This window comes from Poecilia reticulata, linkage group LG4, assembly GCF_000633615.1.
Source record: "Poecilia reticulata strain Guanapo linkage group LG4, Guppy_female_1.0+MT, whole genome shotgun sequence".
NCBI classification, from domain to species: domain Eukaryota; kingdom Metazoa; phylum Chordata; class Actinopteri; order Cyprinodontiformes; family Poeciliidae; genus Poecilia; species Poecilia reticulata.
The window spans coordinates 9,485,797-9,508,639 of NC_024334.1; the positions used below are offsets into that span (position 1 = coordinate 9,485,797).

The window sequence follows — 22,843 nt, forward strand, 5'->3', positions numbered from 1 at the left end:
TATTATTTAGAAAAAGCATTTGGAAAAGTTGTCTTTATTTTTGATGCTTGAGAATTCATAATACATTGCTTTGTAATAAGCATTATGGTCTGTTTTCAACAAAGTGATAAATAAAATAACACAAACTTAAGGAAAAAAAAATTTAAGTAAAACAAGTGTGTATAAATGCATGCAAAAAAATAAGTAAACTAAAATGTAAAAATTAATCCGTAAGTAAAATTGGAAAAAATATTATATAATTATAATTGACATTTTTTATATTAAATAGAGAAAAACAATTAGGAATATATGTAAAGACTTCAGTGGAGATGATTTTGTATCCTGATGTTTCTGTAGATTTCCCAGATTATGCAGAGTGAATTTTGCAATGTTGCATCAAGCGTACTCCTGCTTGGTGTAATTTTAGCTCCAAGCAGTCTGCCCACAAAATTATAACACTGAGTGAAAGACTTGCTTTTGGAAAAGAAATGCCCAATAGAAATGTGCAATAGAAATTATCAGGGCCAGAAAATTATTTCTGCTTTTTTCCCCCCTTAAGATGAAAGCAACATTTTCATTTTAAGCAAAAGTAAAAATATCTTTCTTCCTTATGAGGTAAGTTATGTATCTATGTACAAAGTTTAACAGTTCTTTGTAATAATAGAATGAAAAACTCTTAGCAAGAAAGAATCACACAGTAGATACTATTTTTACAAATAAATAAATAAACAAAAATCAAAGACCTATTTGTATTTAGCAAAAATAATTCAAGAGGAAAATTTTTTTCCGTGACTAAAATAAAACGACGTTTTTGTAAATCCATGCATGAATTAGGCATTTAGACTCTTCTTTGATCATCTGAACTCCAGTCCATCCTGGTAATCCTAATTCATCTCCAAGGAGATTTGATTTCCCGGATGTCCCTAAAGCGTCCTCTGGGATGTCAGATGATTCCACCTCTGAGATTTGGCCTCATTTCTTGTGCCGTCATCCAGCAAAACCAGCTGCTCGTTTGTTTCTCATTAAGTGGCATCTTTTTAAAAGTTCGAGTGAGACCCACACGAAGAAATGCACCCAGCTCCCACCCTGCACACGAAGGGTAAACAGGAGCTGAGTGGGCGTTAGGAGCTGTGCCTAATGCACCAGGATGAAAGATGTTACCATGTGGTCGGGAGCTGGTCTCTGTGATCCTGACAGGTTGGTACTAACAATAATAAATCGGCACCGACCACAAGTATGAGCGGACGGTTAGATGGAGGGGAAAAAAGGAGGGAAAGAAAGGCGGAAAAGTTAAGAAAAAAATAGAAGCAAAAACAAGAGGACCACGTAAAAGAAAGATGACAAGATTCATGAACAGAGGAAAGTGAGAAGCAAAAAAATAAAAACTGGACGTGGATGGAGGTTGAAGTTTTAGTAAACAAAGATAAACAAGACATAAAAGCAACCAAAATGTGAGCAAGAACAAAATGTAAAAGATTTATCATGACTTTGTATTGGATATTTTGAGGTTGAACGCAAAATAATGACTGTTCAAAGCACGAGGGCAAAGCCTTTGTGTAAAAGAAATCAAAGGTTTCAGACACACAGAGGAGAGACGGATGATGAAGAACAGCCAGCGAGGATTAGACAGCTGAAAGGAGACCTGATGTATCTCTTTTGGTCGTGAAGAGTCGACGGCGTCTCCAGCAGTTTTTCCAACAGGAGATTTCTCAGTGCTTCGATTCTGGTCTCAACCTCAGCATAAACTGCAGCACAAAATGGAAACAGCTTTTTAACATCATCAAATTACTTTGTGGCATTTATTTGTTGGGGCAAAACCCCCCAGAAAGCGCAGAATTTTTTTTTAGAAAAAAAAAAACAACCTTTCTTGAAAACTGCAACTTCAGTATTTCCAAAAAGAGATTTGGCTTTCTCGTAGTCATTGATCACCACGTCGTAATCTCCCTGGGAGAAAAATAAAATAAAAAATCAGTTAATAATGCAGCATTTTGATCCTACTCATCAATCACAACACCAACTGTGCTAAACTATCTATAGCTCCACCCTCTGGTTGAAGTCACCCAGGCTGGACCTCAAAGCAAATACACAAGACAAACTGAGGACAGACGGAGCCGAAACTGCAAGGAAAAGAGTTGAAACCTGCGTCTTATTGGCGAGTGTTTTATGCTAAATGTGGATTAAAATAAAGCCAGAAAATGTTTAAACATTTAGGATCAATCTTCAAACAAAAGTGGTAAATATAAATAAACAGGTGAGGAAGCTTTTATTTTTCTGTAACAGACTTTAGAAACGCTAAATACAAAAAAAAAAAATTAAAAATGCAGCATAAAAATAAATGCATACACTTTGGCATATTATCTGTTAGGAGTTAAAATTATTTCAGACGAACAAGCCAGCTCCCAAGGCTTTTAATGGTTAGCCTGCTATCCCACTTCCCCACTTGACTGCTTTATGTAGATTTTGCTCTACAAAATTACAGGATCTACCAAAAAGATGATCTAGTGTCATGCTAAAGGTGACTTGTCACAATGCAAAAAATTTGAAATTTCAATCCCAATGTTAAAGAAAATGCACAATATTTTTTGAAGGCCTTGTGTTCTTTCTAGTCAAGAGCAAAACATCTGAAAAAAAAAACAAACAAAAACAACAACATATGACCAAGTTTTAACTTCCTTAATAGGAGATTTTGTTCAGGAAAATGTAACATTTAAAAGTGTCACTTCCTTGTTTGGCAAAACAGTCGTCACAATAACATTTACTACACACGGTAGTCTCCTTCATCGAAGTGAGTACCTGTGACTCAGTTTTTATTTTATCGTTATTATCTAAAAAATGTATTGTGTTTAGTGTAATGTGTTTTCATTTGCCTGTCAACTTTACTACTGATGGACAAAAAAGACTCAATGAAACATTAAATTGTTTATCAACACAAACATGGATTTGGCACATAAAAAACATTTTTACAGTGGAAACTTGTATTTCGCTGGGCTGACAAATATTCAACAATCTTGAATGAAACCACTGTAGTTAATCCCTGGTTCAAATTCTTGGCAACCAGGCCATGTCGGTGTGCACAGGGCCTCAATGGTGTTACTCACTCATGCTCCACACCAGACTCCGATCCTCTGCAATCTTTCTATTAATCCACCACAGTTATGCTATGGAAGTATTTTACATGTTCAGAGCCTCCTGGAAACCTTCGTGATCTACCAGGAACCCAGTGTTTTTTAAAACGTCTTTGACGGCTTTGCTAAGAATTGTTCTTGCATGTCTTTGATGGCTTTTATGCCTTGTTTAGTAATTGCAGATGTAACAACAAGCAGGTTTCTCATCTGAAACGGGACCACCACTCCCAGTGAAGACACTTAGAACAAAATGTTAAGATGAAAAGAGCACCAATACTGGAGGCTTTTTTCTAAGGTTGCACAAGGCAATGTCCTGGAAAGCAATGAAATATATTTAAGGATTTCTTTTTTTTTTTTTTTAAAGCATTCATTTTAATAACCTCTAATCTTTGTTCTCAAGAGAGAAACTAGGATAAGGTTTTCATATATTCTATACCAGGTTTGCTGAGGGGACACAGCATCAACAGGCTGGTGTTTAGGCAAGGATCAGGTGGGTTTAATTTTGCATTTGGCACTTTCTGTTTACATGCTGGGATTTCTCATGTTCGTGTAAAGTACCTTCTGAATGTTGCGTTCTATGTTGAGCGGCAGGTTGAAGAGAAACTTGAACCGCTGCAGCACGTTGAGCGCATTGCGTGTGGAGTCAGCCTTGTCTTTCCGTCCGAGGACCTCCTGGAAGAGAGTATCTGCGGTATCACTCGCTCCTGCGAAAAAAGACGGAGTGAGAAAAAGCTATGAGCGAGAGTGAAGGAGGTGGGAGAAAATGAGAAACTGGGATACTGTATAAATAAATGCTAAACACCACATTTCCCTCATATTCCCGGTCTCTGGTTTTCCTCTTGCTCGGGATGTTATTAGACAGAAAAAAAGAGGAATAGGAGCAGGAACTACACTGCGCAGAAGAAAGTGACAACTATCTCTTAGCGTACTTGGTGGGACTTGAGCAGAACTAAGGGGCTTCGTGGGTGGCCTCAGCTGAGCCGTCAGATAGAAAAAAAACAAAGTTCTTCTATTCAAAACAAAACTCCCACCCGCAACAAAATCCCTGAAGGAAAAACAGCAAAAGGCTGAGTAAAGACTAATATCTAACATTTTTCAATCACCAGTGTCACTTATTAAGGAACATTTAACAAGGCTGATTTGTGATTGGCTGACTGGTGCTGTGTGTTTGATGCTAAGAGTTTTGGGGGGGAGGATGAACGAAGCTCTATTTCTGCTGTGCCATGGGCCTTTACGTCCGGGTTTGGAGGGATGAAAGATATGTCCGGCTAAGAGGTTTATTTACTCTTCACTTAGGGAAAAGGGCCAGCTTATTGACCTCACATTAGAGTGGCCCCATTATCATGTATGACCTACAAGGGTGGGACACAGGGTTTGATGAGGGATCAGCTTAATAAAGTGGGGAAGACCAACAGTGCACTGAATGAACACACACATGTCCAGGTTACAGTTTTCACTTATCACTCCAATTTTCTGGCACAGTCCATCCGTTTTTGTCCCATTTGTCTGATCTGATCAAATAGATGATTAAATATATTCCACTATAGACTAGAATGTTATATTCTCCTATTAAATACTTTTATATTGTATAAGGATTCTGAATAAAATAGATGAATATATCTATTCTATTCAGAACGTAAGCATTGTCAGTTCCAAAAGGTAACTTTAAAAGATATTTTTTGTGTATATATGTACTGATTTTATAAATTTTTTATATTTATATATTTAAATTATTGCTGATCTCTCTTGTCGGCAAAACAAATCTGCCTAAAGTCACTTTACCTATAACAGAAATTCCTTTTTCGGAGGTGCTCTAATACTTGCATTTAAATGAAAATAGATTAATATAGATACAAATGGCTAAGAATATGTATAAAATTAATAAGAAAAATTTAAAGCAACAATTTGAAAATAGAAAAGAATAACTTTACTGAACAATAAGGGCAAAATTTCTACATTAATAAAGTGTAACTATAAAAAATATGTGCAACTGAGTCGGTTAACTTAAAAATTAACAAAATGTGCATTTGTACCTGGAGAAAAACTATATATCATTTTTAAATTCACAAGAAGGCCAGAACCAAATTTTTAAACAATCATCATCAGTTTTGTTTCACAAAATTTAAAATAAAACTTACGATTTAGGATGTTTTCCAGTCGCTGGGTCATCGATCCCTCAACTTTCTCTGTTCCATCCGATTCCAGTCTCTGGTGGATCGCTGGAAGAGCATTAATAACTTTAATGATTGAAAATTATAAACATAATTGCAACAGACGTATGAAAATTATTTCTGTTTTCTTAACTGCAGTGGGACACATCACCAAAGATATGGACATTTTTAGCTTCAGGAACTGAAGGTAAAACAACAAACAGGCTCTGCCTCAATGGTAGATGTGAGATAACCTCACCGGTTCTCCACTCACAGATGCTGCTATTGAACCCACCAGTGACTGTTCCCACACTGCCAGGACGTGACCTCGCACTGGCCTGGATCAAGTCGCCCAACTACAGCCATTAACAGCACAGTTTGGTGGTTTTGGGACATTAAAGCCCTTTGACCAAGAGGGGGTAAATATGAATGTAAAACGTCTCATTTGTTTGAAAAAATAACATGCTTTTATGCCAAAAGTGACTGCGGCAGAGAGGAGAGTGAAAGGGGGGCAGGAACCCTCTGATGGCCTGTAGCCATCACTTAGCATGAAGAGCTTCATACCAGAAAGAGAGTTTGAAAAAGGCGGAATGGAGGAGAAAAAAAACTAAAAGGGGGGAAAAAAGAGGGAGAGAGTGGTGGGGCTACCCCAGTGAATAAATAAATGGTGTTCAGTAGTGGGCAGCTGGGTGCTGAGAGCTGAGGGTGGGTTTATTGACAGAGTCGCAAAGAGGTGGGGAGCCTTTAAAAGACAATCTCCTGCATACTTGTGCAGCGACACCATCGTGAAGAAGAACTCCATCTAAAAAATGAAGACGACAAATAAACATTTACACCAAATGGCTTTTAGCTGATTTTAAAAAAAAAGAAGGAGAAAGGGAAAATTTCCATAAATAAATAAGGCTCGAATCAGACAGACAGACAGAAGCATTACTGAGACACACTGTTCAAACACACTGTTTGTAGTAAGGACGTCACTACAAGCCAGCAGTAAATGTGACTGAACGCAGGTTAGGACGGAAATAAGCAGAGATGGTGTGTGTACGCAGGATTGATAGGGCCAAAAACAAAGGATGACACACACACTGCAGGTCTGCTTCATGTCTCCAGACTGCCCTTTGCCCCACTGCCAGCTGCCTGTCCTCTCCCACCGAGAGGCCTGATGACGTTACAGTTAAGCTAAACATCAGGTCAAGATCCGGAGAACACACGAAGGCAGGTCCTGAGGAAGAGCCGCAGCTCCTGCTCCGCTTCCTGGAACCGTTCAGGGAGGGGGAAAAAAAGAAAAAAAGAGAATAAAAATAAAAATACAGTGTCCCTGGTTTCTAAAGCTGGAGATGTTTTGACTCCTGCTGGGGCTGGGGACGCGGCGAACAGGCCCTGGGAATCTTTCATTTTTGGACCACGGTAGCTGTTCCGTTTCCTGCATCACTGGGAGACTTCCTTTTCACACAACAATGAAAAACCTCAAATTTCAACATTTTAGCAGAAATAACCCGCCCCTCCCTCACAGCCTGTCACTCATTCAATCAGCCAGAGAGAGAATGTCTCAGAAGAATCGGCCCAACTCGTCTCTCAGGCTTCGGGATCATACAGTGTGCAGGGACAAAATTCTCCACAAAACCCTGAGACATTTCCCTTAAAGTGAAAATATTGATCAGATTAAAATATATTAATAGAGTAAAAGATGAAATTGATTGAAAATTACACGTGCATCATCTGAGAAACATTTAGGCCCAAATGATCTCCTCGATACCCCTTAAACTCTATTTTTATTTAGTAAAAAAAAAAAATTCTAAAACACACTCCATTACCAAGGTTTTGGATTTCATAAATAGAGGAAAGATTTTGCAAATAATCAACATTGTTTTATAGAATTAGCAGCACAACGATCGAGCTTTTGCTGTCCGATATCGATTTCCCAGAGAGAATTACCTGCTGATTCCAATTCATTTATTTTTTAAAGAAAATAATACTGCTAATTTCTTGGTAAATATAGTATTTTAGAGTCAAACCAAAAAAAAAAAAAAAAAAGGAATTACAAGATTAGAAAATTATTCTGTTTTCTTGTAATTATTGAATAGCAAAAAAAACAAACAAACACATTTTTCAGTATCTGACTGGATGATCACCAGTCAAAGCTAATCAAAGGAAATAGCCAGATTAGCCAGATTTTGATCACAGGTCAGCTGACTGGTGTATCACCATTTATTCTGTTTTCACAGAATACAATTCTGTTAGAGATAATTTAGTATAGAACTATCCAGTTGAGGTTTGAACAAACTTTAGATTTTAAACTAGAGATGATCAAATGCAATCCCGACTCTACAAAATAAAAGTTATATAGCATTAAATTGCTACCAGGCAGCAGTAATGGTTTCTAAACGTGTTTACAAATAGTTTGTATCTGGTCACTATTTCTTTTGTTCAACTCACAACTTGGGATAGATTATTATTGTATTGTTTATCATTGTTGTGATGCTTTTCTAACAGGATACAAATTGTTATTTATTGTGATAGCAAAAAACCTAATGAGGTCTGCAAACCCCGAAACTAACAGCCATGTTTGGATTGTTACTTAGACTATCTTTCCACTAGTAGTTCTACGAGAGCATCAATAAATATTAATATCTTGGAAAACATGATTAAATGCTGCTATCAAGTGCTATTTATCAATGTATTATGTAAAAACGTTAAGTTCATACTGGCTAGATCACCAAAATGCTGCCATATAAATGATTTAAAAGTGAAGGGGCTTTCATCAAGGACATCGTCTATAATATATCAGCAAAACATAGTTTATCCAAGTACTAGTAAATAGCATTGTATATTAATTCAGTTTATATTTTCAACACATTATGAAAATGTGATGCCGATTTCAAAATTTGCAATGTTTTCCATGTTTTATATCCTCTACACATAATTGCAAACTATGTAGAACGAAGTACTTGCAAACTATCCCAAGACAGCAAGGCATTTTGCAGATCTTTTAGTTTACAAAATGCAAAAGTCATATTTTATAATAAATGACTATTTTAAATATTAGAAATGTCTATATTGAACTCAAGAGGAAAAACAGCTAAAAGCCCTTAAATGAGAACTAAAAAAAAAAAAAAAAATGTTCAGAAGAAGAAAACCTCAGAGTGTCGCTGTTGCTCTGAACTTTTTCCATCCATCTCATTTCTTTACACAGGTTTTGGCTTCCCGTCCTTCTTTCCACCTTGCATGCTGCATTAAAAATAACCCCAGACTTCAATTAAAGTCATCAATAAAACCTGATGAACATCTAAGCGTGCGAGCTGAAAGTAAACAAGAGGGGAGACCAGAATGTCACATGGTGACTGAGAGCGTCTGCAGGCACAGCAGCAACTTCCAACGCAGCACATTCTGAAGTGCAAGACTTTCTAAAAATCCCAAAAGCTGCCTCTCAGGTAAGCTTCATCTGGTCTGGCTCAGAACGACGACGATGTGCCAAGCTCCTCGGAGACACAAAGAAGGGATTCACAGTCGCTCAGACAGCTGTGCTTAGTAGCCCTGCAGCGGTTCACTGCAGGGGCCGAGTCCAACTGGCTAGCTCACAGGCTGCGTGCTCTGTGCATTGGTTTGGCCAGCCGTACTCCGTGTAAAGAATATATCCCTGACCCAACTACCCATTCTGTGTGGCTGCCTCATTTTTCAAGACAGAGAACTGAACCCTGGCCTGAAAAGGATGCCGCGGGGCAGTAATGAGTCACAGCGAGAAGCCATGGGGTCTAGAGGTTTGAAAATTAACCTTCAAGTCACGCTGCTGGTTCAAATATGAGACAATGTTTATCTTTATGAGGGGGAAAAGAATAAAACCCTTTGACACATGGATGTAATATAGCATTTGAGGAGAGGTATTTTTCAGCTACAGTGTTTGATGCTGTACCGCCGTCAAGATAATGTTTCTTTACTCTGTCCTGCTGCTGTTAGGAGCTTCTGATGAATAAATAAACTCACAAAAAGTGAAAGCAAGCTTAGTTAGGATGCAGAAAAAGTTCAAAAACAGAATAATGTGAAAAGCTTTTATGTCTTGATGTGAAACGCTGAGAGAGACAGAGAGAAAAAAAATGCTTTTAATGTTTTACGTATTCACACAAGTGGACACCTAAATTAGCAGTTTCAAGGCATATTTCTTGCAACAAGCGACACGAATACAACATAAGTTTCAATAATGAAAAAGCATACAAGCGCTGAGAATCTAAAGATAACTCCCTCAGAGTTGTTCAAAATAATTTACACATTAATAAGTAGTCATACACTTTCTCTTGATGCAGCTTACATAATGCATATATAAACACTGCTGAAAAAGGAAAAAGAAGAGGCCCGAATTGAAAATAAAAGAATCTTTAACTCAAAAATAGTTTCAGTTTAATGTTTTTAATTTCTAAGTTTTATTGGAAAATAGAAAAAAAAATCACTAAACCCTAAAATTATCCATCAACCATCTCATTCTTACCTTACTCTGTTAAAAACAACAAACATTTCCTCAAATTTGGAAAACTCCAAAATGAGGCTAAAGTATATGAAGCTACATTCACCTATCACACACCTATGGACTGTTATGTTCTATATTGTTCCATTTTTGCACACATCTTTTAAGTAAATATATTTTAAAATCCTTACAGCAGTGGGAAAAACAAAATGTACTCTTGGAGTTTAGAGAAGATGGAAAAGTGAAAGCAGCAGTCGAGATTTTCTAGTTAGAGGACTTGAATAAGTGATTTGTAGTTGCTGCTGGTGATATTTGGTCTGAATGGTACTGCTGCTGCCCATCAGTGTGAGAAGGGTTATAAACCATTACATAAACTGAGTGAGACTGAGATTATTCACAATGGAAAACATCTAAGAGAGCTACCAGCCTTCATGATTGAATGTTTAAGCGACTTCTCCCCAATGTCAGACCATGCAATACTCTGCAAAAAATGCTAAGAAATCCATAAGCTCCATGCAAAGCTTTAAAAATATCAGTTAGCAATGTAAATGTTAAAGTTAATAAAAGCATAAATAGAAAAAGATGGAACAAAGACAGTTTGTTTAGAAGGGTCAAAGGAAAACATCTGTGCAACTCTAATGCACTGTCGGTTGGTCATACTGTATAAAATTAAAACCAAACTAAACACCAGCATGTCATCAGCAAATGCTGATGATTTCAGCTCGTTTTGCAGTCATCCATCAAGTTATCTGGAAATTTAATTATTTCAAAGTCAAATGTGAGGCAGGTCAACCTGTCCGATTTGGACAACTGAAGCTTGATCCAAATTGGGCCATGGAAGCAGGGAGACAAGGTTGTAAAGAAGAGGCTAGTGGAATTACCCCACAATGATGTGGGAAAATGATAAAGTCATACAGGAAATGACTACCGACAGCTGCTAGTGCTGAAGGTGATTCTACAAGTCGAGCTGTTGGATGCATTTTGTTTTTCCATCCACAGCTTTTCCATTTCAGCCTTATATTAAATGACTAACAAATGACAATATGGAATCTGTTCTGTGCTTTTCCACACGTCACTTAAAGTCATTTTAGAACCTGGCAAACATCAGATCATTTTTATTATGTCCTAATACATAAAACCTTAGAGCTGAAAGAGGGTACACGTTCTACCAACCATGAGTGTGAGTCCACTTGGCCCACAGGTCAATGTAGTGCACACATGGCGCGTTGCTTCCTGCAACCCCTCCAGACTGTACACTTCCCATTGGGGCAGTGGGCACACAGAAGCCACGCTCAGTCTGAACGTGAGAATGACTCTGCATTGTTCCCATTGGTCATATTGGCTCCGTTATCAGCTCTATCAGTCCTAATACTCTGGCTCGCATTGTGTTGGGCTGCTCCGTTTATTTAGATTCAGTCACTAACAATGAAAACATTGCCTCTCCTCCAACCGGAGCACAAACATACGGAAAGTAATAATAATAAAGATGGAGGCAGAAAAGTGTACATATAAATAGTAAGGGGAAGTAACTGAGTGGCTGCGGCGGGAGCAGAGCGTAAACAGACAAAAGCATGAATGATGAAGTGAACAATTGATTCGAGGTACCTGGCAGAGCGACAGCGGCCCGACTCTGCCACCTTGAAATCTTTTTGGCATCTGAGGGTCAGCGAGTGTGAATGGCATGTTCGTGCTTTTCTAACCACGTCTCGGAGCCGAGCGAGGCTGACAGGTGAGAGCTGATCTCATTTTGATGGAGGTGATTTAACCGTGTTGTGGTTGGCTGCTGGAACTGTAGCGCAGAGAGGAGGGTTTTCACACACCGTCCAAATGAGCCTCTTTAATCAACCGCTGCTAAACCACATGTGGCGGTGGGGTGAGGAGGGAGGGGGATTAAAACGGCCCAACTTGTACATTTACCCCCAAATTAGGACCTTATTTCTGAGGCCAAATATGAAGTGAGGGAGTAAAGGTTTGCGCACGTTTGAGATCATGTCTTTCTTTACCTGCCAGAGCGTCCTGAGCCTCAAAGAATGTGCTGAGGCCTCCTTTCACATAGGCCAGGCTTCCCTCGTTTTTCTTAGTCGCTTGCTTCTTCAGGTTACTGGCTGCAATCTTCAGCTGCTCAAATCTGCAACGAAAATCAACAAAAACAACTAATAATTATCAGTTTATTGCGAGACATAAACAAAAAAGCCAAACAATGACTTGAATTTGTTTCTTATTCGTGCCTGTTTGCATTTCTTACACACTATTTCGGGACGCATAGTTTGAGATTTTACGCGTGTGAGTACGTGTGTCTGTGTGTCAGTGTCCTGAGTGAGGTTTCCTCTGCAGGAAGAAACAGTCACCCAGTGAGGTCCAAACAGAGGCCCCTGGTCATGCTGGATCCTCGGGGTCTGGGTTACTGGAAGGCTAAGCAGGGGGGAGAGGAAGCCAGGAGTGTCCAAAATAACTCTCCTCTGCCCCAACAGTCTTTAGGGTCAACAGGCTACCTCGTCTACACGCCGCTCTGATCTCTGAAGAACCAGCTGACAATGTGGGGAGAAACTCAAAGGGAATTGGTAAAAAAAAAAAAAAAAAGAAGAAAAAAACAGTGCAACTATGTTTTTGTTTTCTTCAGCTGGAATTCCTGGCATATTTTCTTTACCAGTCAGTACGTGAATGTAGAAATCATTTCCAGCAGTATATTGAATTGTTTCTTCATTTTTAAATAATCCTTGATCATTATTTCAATTGCAAAATGTCAGAAACTTGTAAAAAAAAAAAAAAAACAACTGAATGGTACATTTTAGTAAAAATTATATACAGAGCGATACTTAATAAAATTTAAAGCCATACAGTTAATGGATTATCAAGATAAGCAATCATGTAAATACTTTTTCTCCCAAACACCATCTATTTTAACTCTACATCATTCTCTGATGATTTTATACATCTAGTTTAAGTTAATTGGGTTTCTGATTTCCATTTGGATATGTTGACCTTTATGAAATATGACAGATTAGGATTCTTAAAAAACAAAATAACTGAGTAGAAAGTAGAAACTGGAGTCACATAATTGTGTTTCCTTAAAGAAAACTATGAGCAGATCATTTAACTAGAAGTAATTTTGGAAAGTCTGTGCAAACTGTCGTTAGAAACGGCTTCCATTTAAAGCGGAAAAAGTCATCCATAAAAAATAAAACTACAGATATATGAAATGAGGAAGGAAACTGTGTGAGACGCATTTGTGTCTCACACATTCAAACTTGTGTATCAAAAAACATATTGGCAAAATCCTGGAGTTAAAATGCAACACTGCCAGATTCTGAGAAATTATTACGCTTCCTCCTCTAAATACTCTGTATTTTTGTTCTTAGTGGCATTTGTCACATTTGTCAAAAAACATTGAGAAAATTTATTTTTTGACTACTTGCACTATGTGGTGAAAAAAATATATATATATATTTAAAAAAAGAGACATCAAAGTTGTAACCAGTGGATGCAAAAATCCAGATTTTACTTCTGTCTAAGTGAAAAACAGACACCTCAAGTGCATGACCAGTAAGAGGAAACCGTATTTCTGCTTTATGAGATGGTTGTTTAAACAGACACAACAATGGACCTACCCGGAGCCTGCGTGGTTCTCTATAAGGTACCAGGAGGCAGAGAAGTTCTCACTGGTGAAGTCTCCACTCATTCCAGGAAATATCTGCTCCAGGTCTTTCTGTGGAACTTTGCCCCTACAAGAAAAAAACATTAAGGCATGTAAATGCAAGAGAAAACTGTATGAACAGCTGAGTATTGTTGAGGAGAACTGAATTATAAGTACGCTAGTTGTAAAGCTGTATCATTTCAATGTGACTTTATTTTCCAGCAGGGGGCAGCGTGTAGCTAGGAAGCACAGGCCTTGGAGAGCCTGGCGTGGGAAGTGCAGTGTGTGACGCCTGGATGCCCCTGGAGGACCCAGTACTCATTAGGGAAGCTTGATCTCTACTAATGACCTGTGGGCTACACAAACCAACATCCCCAGCATCACCACCCACCCTGCAGTTACACACACACACACACACACACACACACACATGCACAAACACACACGCATATAAAGAAGGAAACATCTCACATTAGAGTTCAGTGTTTAATTATGTGAAGAAAAAGAAAACCATCTACCACCATGGTGATGTTTGCGCACAAATACATACAAAACCAGCGGTTCCTCCCGTGGATGGGAGTGCCAGGGTTCCTGCTATTCTCCCACCTCAACATATATTTCATTTTTCCAGTTGATTTTCAGCTCATTTACACTTCTAAGTGAAAATATTTACTCTGGATTAGATTTTTATCTTTCTGAAGCTCTTAGTCTCATAAAAAATAATAAATGTCTGCAAAATTTTAAATGACCAGAAATGTTGTCGTATTTATTCTAATATATTTTACTTCTGAACAGTGGAATTGATACCAAGAGAATATTTGTTTAATTAAAAATGTTTATGACAAAAATGTTCGCAGCAAGCAGAACTCAGACTGAAGCTATTTTAAGGAATAAAAGCAAAGCAGAACAGATGAGCTGGCTTTTCCTCAAACAATGTTCCTCATCAATCAACATTTTATGGTGTTTTTAAATCTCACAGCTGGACTTCATACACAGCCACCCAGACAAACAGCATTGGACCCAAGCAATGGTGTTCCTATCTTTAGAATTCTGATGCAGCAAGAAGATTTTACATTTCTGAAATGAGATTAGCTTTCCGGAAAGTTCGGTTCGACAGAATGAAGATTTTAGCAATGCACTCATCAGATTTCGGATTTTCTCTGAAGTCGGACCTGCTGATTTTGATTCTTTCTGTAGGAAACTATACCACATAGAAACATATTTGTGTAAACTGTTTTGACTCGACAGTTAAAATATAACAAACACTGAGCATAAAAGTAAACCTCAGCGCAGATTTTTTTTTTAGATTGGGGTTGTTTTGAATCCAACAGAAAATGCACACATCAAAGCATTTGTCCCTGAGCTCTATGATATTCTCAAAAAACTGAGCATATAGAAGAATATGTCGTTAGTTGACTCACTTTTACAAAATGAAAAATGTGGGAGCTTTTAGATTTTATGTATTTTTAAATTATATGATGTATTTAAAATATAAGATTATTAAGCAAAAATTGACAGTCCTCGCCTGTTAAACAGCTTTCTTAAGAAAATTAGAGAACATACAAGTTTTTAAAACAAGGCTTAAAATGTGTGTTTTTCATTTGGTATTTCACTAATTGAAGTGATTAAGATGCATAATGAAAATGCATTCCTATTCTTACCTTACAGTAAATTTATCTTTAGTCTTGTTTAGTTTGGCTTCATCTTAATTTTAAATATTTGTATTTATTATGCTGATTTTATTTATCCACTTTTATTTCTGTGATTAATAAAAGTTTTACACCTGTTTTTAAAAGGTCAAAGTAGATTTTAATTTATTTCTGCTTTATTTTTATTTCTATCAACAATCTTTCTTTTACCATTGCTATGTGGAGTATACAGAATGTCTTCATGTAAAGAAGAGATGATCTCTAATTATGCTTCTGATACAAATAAAAGATAAAAAACCAATACCGTAAAAACGTTTAAAATATAAATGTAGCTTAGTGTGATTAAATCTTAATTAAATATTTAGGCTTCAACCCTCAGAAGCAGGTTTAAATTTTGTGCATCAAGTGTTTCTATCAGAGATCGCAGGATTTGTAAGCAACACCTCACAAGTTGAGTTGAAGTTATAACGGACCTGTCTTTTTCTAAAGCTGCTAAATACTTACAGCAGCAAACCCTAAAAGTGAGATCACTGCAGAAAAATGTAAACAACCTATCGGGCTCTTTTCGAATGCCTTCATGTTACATATCATCCAGAGATAGCTTTAATCTGACTGAAAGGCAAACACCGAGACGCGCTGCGGTGAATGTTTAATGCATCTCTGGGAGCCAGTCAATGGAGCTGCCTGTTTATGGGGGTCTTGTCTCTGGCCACGAGCGGTCACTTGCCCCCAGACCCTCTAAGTCAAACAAATACTGAACCAGAAATGTCAGAACTTGACAAGACAAACTATAAGTTACAAGCTCTGCCCTCCCTGGCCGACGCGTGGGAGCCATCAGCACACTGCCTGCTCTGCGAGGCGCTGTAAGTGTGACGTTTTCTCCCAGAGTCCTTTCCAAATGTCTCTTTATCGTTCTCCTCTCTACTTTATACACAATTATGTTGTTTCCACTCCCTGTGCGGAGCAGTTCGGCTGCTCCCATGCTGGCATAATATTTCAAATGCCGGCATATGGGGAGAGTTTGGGTCTGTTTAGAGATGTAACCCATGACTCAGTGACTTGAGAGCCCTCGTGTTTATGGCAGTGAGATGGCATGTGTACGTTTTTGTATGTTTTCGATCCGTACTTGTCCATCTCGATGCCCAGTGGATTGCTGGGACGCAGAGAGAAGGGGGAGATTCCTTTGTTGCGGTTCGTCCTCATGTCGTAGTTCACCTCGTCCACCCACACGGCGGACTGCTCCAGGATACCTGCAGGACAGGCGGGACGCAGTCACAACACGTCCCAGATGGGCTCACACACAAACACACTTGCTCTAATTTATTTTACAAGCATGCAAACAGTAAATAAGTCAACCGTGGGTTCATGTATTCATTGTTTTTCTATATTTTAATACCTAATACAATAAAGCACTTTTATTCAGTTTGTGCAACTGAAACTGCGTCATAAAAGACCAAATGCAACAATTATATTAATCATAGCTTAAAAAATTTGCATAAAAAAACAACAAAAAAAACAACAACTTTGCAACAATAATATGAAGCGATGAGTGGCAAAGCAAGAAAATCCCTGAAATCTTAAGGGAAAACTAATTTATTGAAGTTTTTAAAATCATATTAACTTTATTGCAATTTGTACTCACATTAACAGTTTGGTAAATTCAATATTGTATTGCCAAATTCAAATAAAATCAATTCGGTTTAGTAGAATTACTGTAATCTGATAGCACATTAATTTATATCAAATAATAAATAAACACCACATGCAATTAGATGTGGTGTTTTTATTAGATTGTGGTTAGATTAAAAGTAGAATGTTATGAAAAATGTCACCAGTATATACTGCCTTACAAAGGTTTTCAATCCCCTAAAATCATTTCACATTGTGTCACTTGAGTATATTTTACTGGGAATTTATGTAACTGACCAACACAAAGTAGTGCATCATTGTAAACTAGAGGGAAAAAAAACAAAAAAACAAAATAGGCTAATTTTTTAATTTTTTTTACAAAAACTCTTGAAATGTTGCACCTACTTATTTTCAGTCTCCTGACATAAATAAATAAAACCCAGACCAAGAAACTGCCTTTAAAAGTAAAATCATTAGTTAAATAATTTAGCCTGAATGTTGTTTAACTGTGAAGGTCTCAGAGGTTTTTAAGAGAGGAGGAGCTGCACAGTTTGGCAGCTCAGGAGGGAGAATCTGTCATCTGTTAGTCTTGCAATACACCAATCTGGGCTCAAGCCATTGTTGACAGATATCCACAAGAAACTAAATTTAAAGTTTACTTCAAGCCATATATACATCATCAATAGCTGCAGCGCTCATGGGCACTTCATTGGTTCGTTGACCTATACCCTTCTGAGTCTTACCAATCCTCTCTGGCCTGAGCAGTTTAAATGAGACGGTCGAGGTGCCGAGGCCTCCGGACTTTGTGGTGACGATGATTTCTCCCTTGTCATCTTTGGCAGGCCCCACACGGCACACTATTTTGCTGGCCGACATCCACTCTGCTGTCAGCATGCAGTTATGGCCGCAGATGGACAGGCCTGAGATGGAGAGGGAGAGAAAAAGGTGAAATGGGTGAAAGATACAGACACACACACACAGGGGGAACAAATAAACATTTGCAATGCAAGCACACACACACACACACACACACACACACAGGAATACAAATATGGAGCAGTGTAGAAGGGCTTGCTCAGACAGCGCTGTCATCTATCAGCAAGTTTAGTCAAACTGTCACCAGAGGTCGAAGCTCAAGCCGGGGTCACAGCTGGCGTGGGTGGCCTTGATCTTCCTCCAACTCACTCAACTGCTTAAACTTAATGTGAGTGACTCCTCAGTGCTAAGTGGCTCATTACTGGCACAATGTGCACTCTGCCCCGACATCTGTCAGCCTCTTCTTAGAACCTCACAAAGCCTTCGTGAGGCAGGGAGAACTTGGGCATTTTCAGCAGAGGAGATCTGGTAGCGCTTGGCGTGTGTGTCACCCAGCGAGAGGCGATCAACAAATAGCCCATAAAACCGTAAATAATTTGCCCATTAGAGCCCCATTTCCTGCCTCTGTTCTCCATAGGCCACTTTGTTTGGATACATAAGCACTCACACACATTTGTGCATATCTAATTGTCCTAGTCAAGGCCCCAGGGACATGGATGGTCAGGAATAGACTTGTATTGCTGGCCAGGGAGCTGGCAGCCTGATGAAGAGCGGTTTGCGGGTCCTCTGAACTGCCATCAGAGTTTTTACAGGAACTGGCAAATATGACGGAAAATATTGGCAAAGACAAAGTGTGATGTTAAAATCATCTAATGAGAGCAAGATGTTTCAAGCTCAAATTTGGCTTACAAAAAAAGTCATTTGACTTTGTTTTCTTTTAAGCCAAATGACAACTCTGTTTTTCTATGATCATAAATAGGAAAAAGTCTTATAATATGTTAAAATGTGAATTCTGGTCTTGAGTGTTTACACGATTGTTTTCTTTAAACATAAAGGATATACATCCAGTACCCGTGAGCAGATGGACCATAATTATTTGAGTTGGTTTTTTTTGGGGGGAAAAGGGGAATTAAAAGGTGAAAAAAAAAAAAAAAAAGTGGTTTAGAAACAAGCAAATTTAGTTTTGATTTTATTGTGGATTTTCTCTAATCCACACAGGGGTTAAATTATACATACACCCTCAATAATATTTACCTAATGTCTCCAAGGAGGTCACACTTTGACAATGCACTATTTGTAACCATCACTAAGCTTAAGGTGCAATTCTGACTGGATATTTGACTTAATGGCAGAATTCGCAAAGTCCATTTAAGCTGGTTGGTTCGACTTTCAAGTGCAAGTTTCAATAAGATTGAGTTCAGGGTTTACTTCAGGGTCATTCCAGTTGCCTGCAGGTAGGTTTGGGATCAGCTGAAACATTGAGTCCACGTTTCACCATTCCGGTTGATGTTGTGAGGTGAAGATACAACATCTGATGGTAACCATCTTTCATTTCTTCATCCACTTTGTGCAGTGGACCCAGTACCTCTAAAAGAAGCACATGCTGCCACCACCATTTAACAGTCTGGTTTTAGGACTAAGAGCTTATCCTTGACTTGTCCAATATGTCTTCTCATTGTGGCCAAATAATTTAATCGACATCTTGATATTATAAAGTATTTGGCTTGTCCACATGTGCAGCTACAAATCTCTGTCAAGCTTTAATGTGTCGATTTTGGACAGGTTTTATTGTGGATGACACTCCCTCAGTCCATGGTGGAATAAAACTGGCTTCTTATGGTGTTCCAGCAGTTTCCAGTTCATGAAAAGCTTAAGACCTGGTGGTTCCTGGGTTATTTCTGAAAATCCTGACAAACTTCCTTTCAAACTGTGGGTGACAGTTTGGAAAATGTGTACTTATGTCATTTGAACTGATATTTTTTGAACAACACGTTTCCTAAACTTTATAAGTCTACAGTTCTTCTTAGCTATGATCATTGGACTTCCTCATTGATCTAAATGCTGGTAAAGCCAATCAACATTATAAAGAAATGTGTTTATATGCTAGCAAAGACAAGCTACCTGCGAGAAATGTTTGTGTCAAAGTAAAACACATTTAAGGATCTTTAGCACCACTGATTCAAAAATGTGATGAATGCAAAATATATTTTGGCTAGTATAATTAATATTAACAGTGGTAATTTGAATTTTAGCAGTTTAGAGTTTTAAAGTTGTTTTTAATGGTTAATTTGGTAATGAGGTAGAAAAGTTGTTTTTTCTTTTTATACTTTAAAGTTAAATATTTTCAGAATTCTCTGTTGACTTGTGTTACAGAGAATTACTCTGTAATTCTCTGAGTTTGTCAGATAAGTGATCTGACAAACTCAGATCACTTATTTTTGCAGGTTTCAAATTATTAGTAACTTTTTATCTCTATATGCCAACTTGTCTCTATATGTTCTTGACTGGATATGACAGAACACTGCATTTGCTGCAAGACTGAATATCTTTAACCTGTCTGCTCCACACACTCGAATTTAAAGACCTTTAAGAACAAATATTTACTTAATTTAAATAACATGCAAGAGACAATAAGACAAAACATCTGAACGGCCATTAAACTCCACATTCCAAAAGTCAACTCCCATGAAAAGTAAATATATATAGAAAAAAATAAACAAAAATACAAACTATGACTTTGCTGGCACTGAGATGTGCAGTTAGTTTTAAAGGTCTTACCAATGAGATCAGCTGGGCCTGTGCCCAGGTTCTCTCCACGAATGGTCACTTTGGTCCATGCTGGTCCCTCCTTTGGTGAGATGCCCGTGACTAGTGGTGGCGGCCGTGCTGGTGACATTTTGACCTGAGTCGCAGTGCAGCTCTGGACCAATCAGCAACTGGACAAGCACAACATACAATGGTAAAAAATTGGGTGGCATCCGAAATGCAGCCTCCTCGCAGAACATTACAGAATGTCCTGTTGGTCCATTTAAGTTAGAGAAAAGAACTCGACAACAAAATTAATTGAAATTGTTGCATACTTTGCTGCTATACAAACATTAGATCAACAAATATATTCCCAAATGTCCATTGAAAAGTTGCATTAACATAAAAATGTGTGTTCAAATTTACACTGGACTACCCTGCACTAAATTCAGATTTCTTACAATTTGTCACATCTTTTAGTTTGTTAGTAATTGGGAACAATCTGACATTTTTTATCCTTTACTGGCATCTAATCTGGACAAACTTTAAAAACTGATTCAGTTTCAAACTCTAATCTAAATAAGTTTGGAGGCCTTTTTAAAATGTTTGAACAAGTAATGGTTTATTTGTGGTTATCTGTCAGCAACAAAAAAAAGGTAAATGAAAAATGGAATCAACCCAAAATTTAATGTTGTAATATAAGATAAAGGACATCATTTAAACATAAAACCAATGGAAAAATACTTAAGACAAATGGGTTTTATCTGTTAGGAAATGGAATAATTAATAAGGCTTTTATAAATTATACTATTCTCATTTCTTTTTCATTTTTTACATGTTGTGTAAAAACTCGAATAAGGAATCATAGAAGGTTAATACTATTACAATACAATGTATTATATCTGTAATAACACAAACCATTTTATAAATTCAACAAGGATTTTTACCTAGTACTCATGCCAGATATTTGGACCTTTTTCCCAAAATATGATCAGAATTTGGCTCAAAGTTAATTTCCGTCTCCAAACAATGTATGCATTGCAAAAGTTATCTCTCAGATATTAGCAAACACAGAGAAAGCGGCCAAGAACGAAACAGACAGAGAGCAGAGAGGATTGGAAGAATGTAAACCTCACAGCGCAGGATAAATAAACCTGGTCTGCCCAATCATTCCTCATAAGCCCACACAATACTGTACACATTCTGGTACCAAAGAAGGAGCAACCATGCAAATCAGTTCATGTTGAGGAGAGAGAAGGGTTTCAAATAAAACAAAAATATGAAAGGAAGCATTTCAGCTGAGCAGATGTTTGCTAATAAATTACTGCCAGGTCTCTGACCAAGCTCAGCTTCGTGAAGCAACCCGAGATGGGCTTCCGTCCTTTCGCTTTGCAGCCAGAACACGTTCACCTCAAATAATGCAGGAGTTCACACGGACCGGACCCTTAGCTTGTCCATGGTGGTAACTCTATGCACTGATTCAAAAATTAAGAATACGCAAGAAATAGGAAATCTCACAGTCCAAAACTAATGTGGCTATATGTGAGAGGCCTGAACTGATCCATAAGGAGCTCCAAACAACTCAGATATGTAGATTTGAAATGTTCTACGAAATTTGTCTAAATTTAAAGGAGCAACATTCCAGCAACACTGGAAAAAAGGACGATATCCATAGTCCCAATTTTAGTTCTGTGCTTATCAATAACCAGAGAAAAGAGAAGCAAAACTTCTAACTATTAGTTAAAATAGGTTTTAAATTCATCACCATATCCTAAACACCCGCTTTTAAAAGATAGAAAAATGTAGGCAAATACGACAGATTTTTCCTATTTTCTAATTTCAAAACAAATTTGGACTGAATGGTGACATGAAGTGGCAGCTATTATCCTTGACCAGCATCTAGTGGAAGTGCCAAACTTAAGCAGAAAGCTAGACACATTTCTGTTTAATGTTATATTATGAAATTTCTTCAAAAGAAAAAATGAAATACTTCTCAAGATCTAAATTGGTGCATTTAAATAAAATGTATTTGATTAATGCTGAAAAAACACAACACAGACTCATAATACTTAGATGTATCCTTAAGGAGTCTAACACAACATACGTCAAGCTGTCATTCATCACAACTGTTTACAAAGTGAGAATCTGTCTCATCTCCCAGAACCAGCTTATGTTTATAGACCATATCTAGACATCTGTGTCAAGAAATTCCCCTAAATGACTTATAACCTGTACAGAAGGTGTATAACAATGTTTGTAAGATGTTGCAATTAAAATATATTTGAATACATTTAAGATGTTAAACAAAAATTAAGAAATGTTATATTTACTTTAACTAGGAAAAAAAACAAAAACAAACAAGCACATAGTTTATTAAAAAAGGTATCAAATTATGCAGATGTGGCCGAGAGGATTAAAAAATAGAGCAAACTGCGACTTCTAAGGCACTTTCATTTCAAAGAACAATATTGAAAAACAAAAGAAGCCAATCAGAAACAGAGACGCATGAAAGTAAGCAAGACTGTAGTGACCCAAAAATTGAGCAGAATAGGAACCTGTCCGAGGAATGTTCTGGAACAGCTCCTTCCCTGCCGGGCCGCACCAACATCCCAAAGCTAAAGACAAACCTCCAGAGGGATTTACCTCGCGCTGTTGCTGCT

At 37.7% G+C, this 22,843-nt stretch overlaps 1 protein-coding gene across 1 annotated transcript in view; it reads right to left on the minus strand.

The window, feature by feature from the left end:
• Positions 1–22,843, minus strand: part of exoc2 (exocyst complex component 2) — a 51,789-nt gene that overhangs the window by 21,519 nt on the left and 7,427 nt on the right. The window contains exons 2-10 of the mRNA XM_008406707.1: positions 20,217–20,374; positions 17,366–17,542; positions 16,120–16,243; positions 13,319–13,432; positions 11,714–11,838; positions 5,243–5,323; positions 3,663–3,808; positions 1,842–1,923; positions 1,622–1,724 (exon numbers count right to left, since the gene is read on the minus strand). Coding sequence (XP_008404929.1) covers positions 1,622–1,724; positions 1,842–1,923; positions 3,663–3,808; positions 5,243–5,323; positions 11,714–11,838; positions 13,319–13,432; positions 16,120–16,243; positions 17,366–17,542; positions 20,217–20,334 — 1,070 coding nt within the window. The 5' untranslated portion in view covers positions 20,335–20,374. The remainder of the gene's footprint in view (positions 1–1,621; positions 1,725–1,841; positions 1,924–3,662; positions 3,809–5,242; positions 5,324–11,713; positions 11,839–13,318; positions 13,433–16,119; positions 16,244–17,365; positions 17,543–20,216; positions 20,375–22,843) is intronic.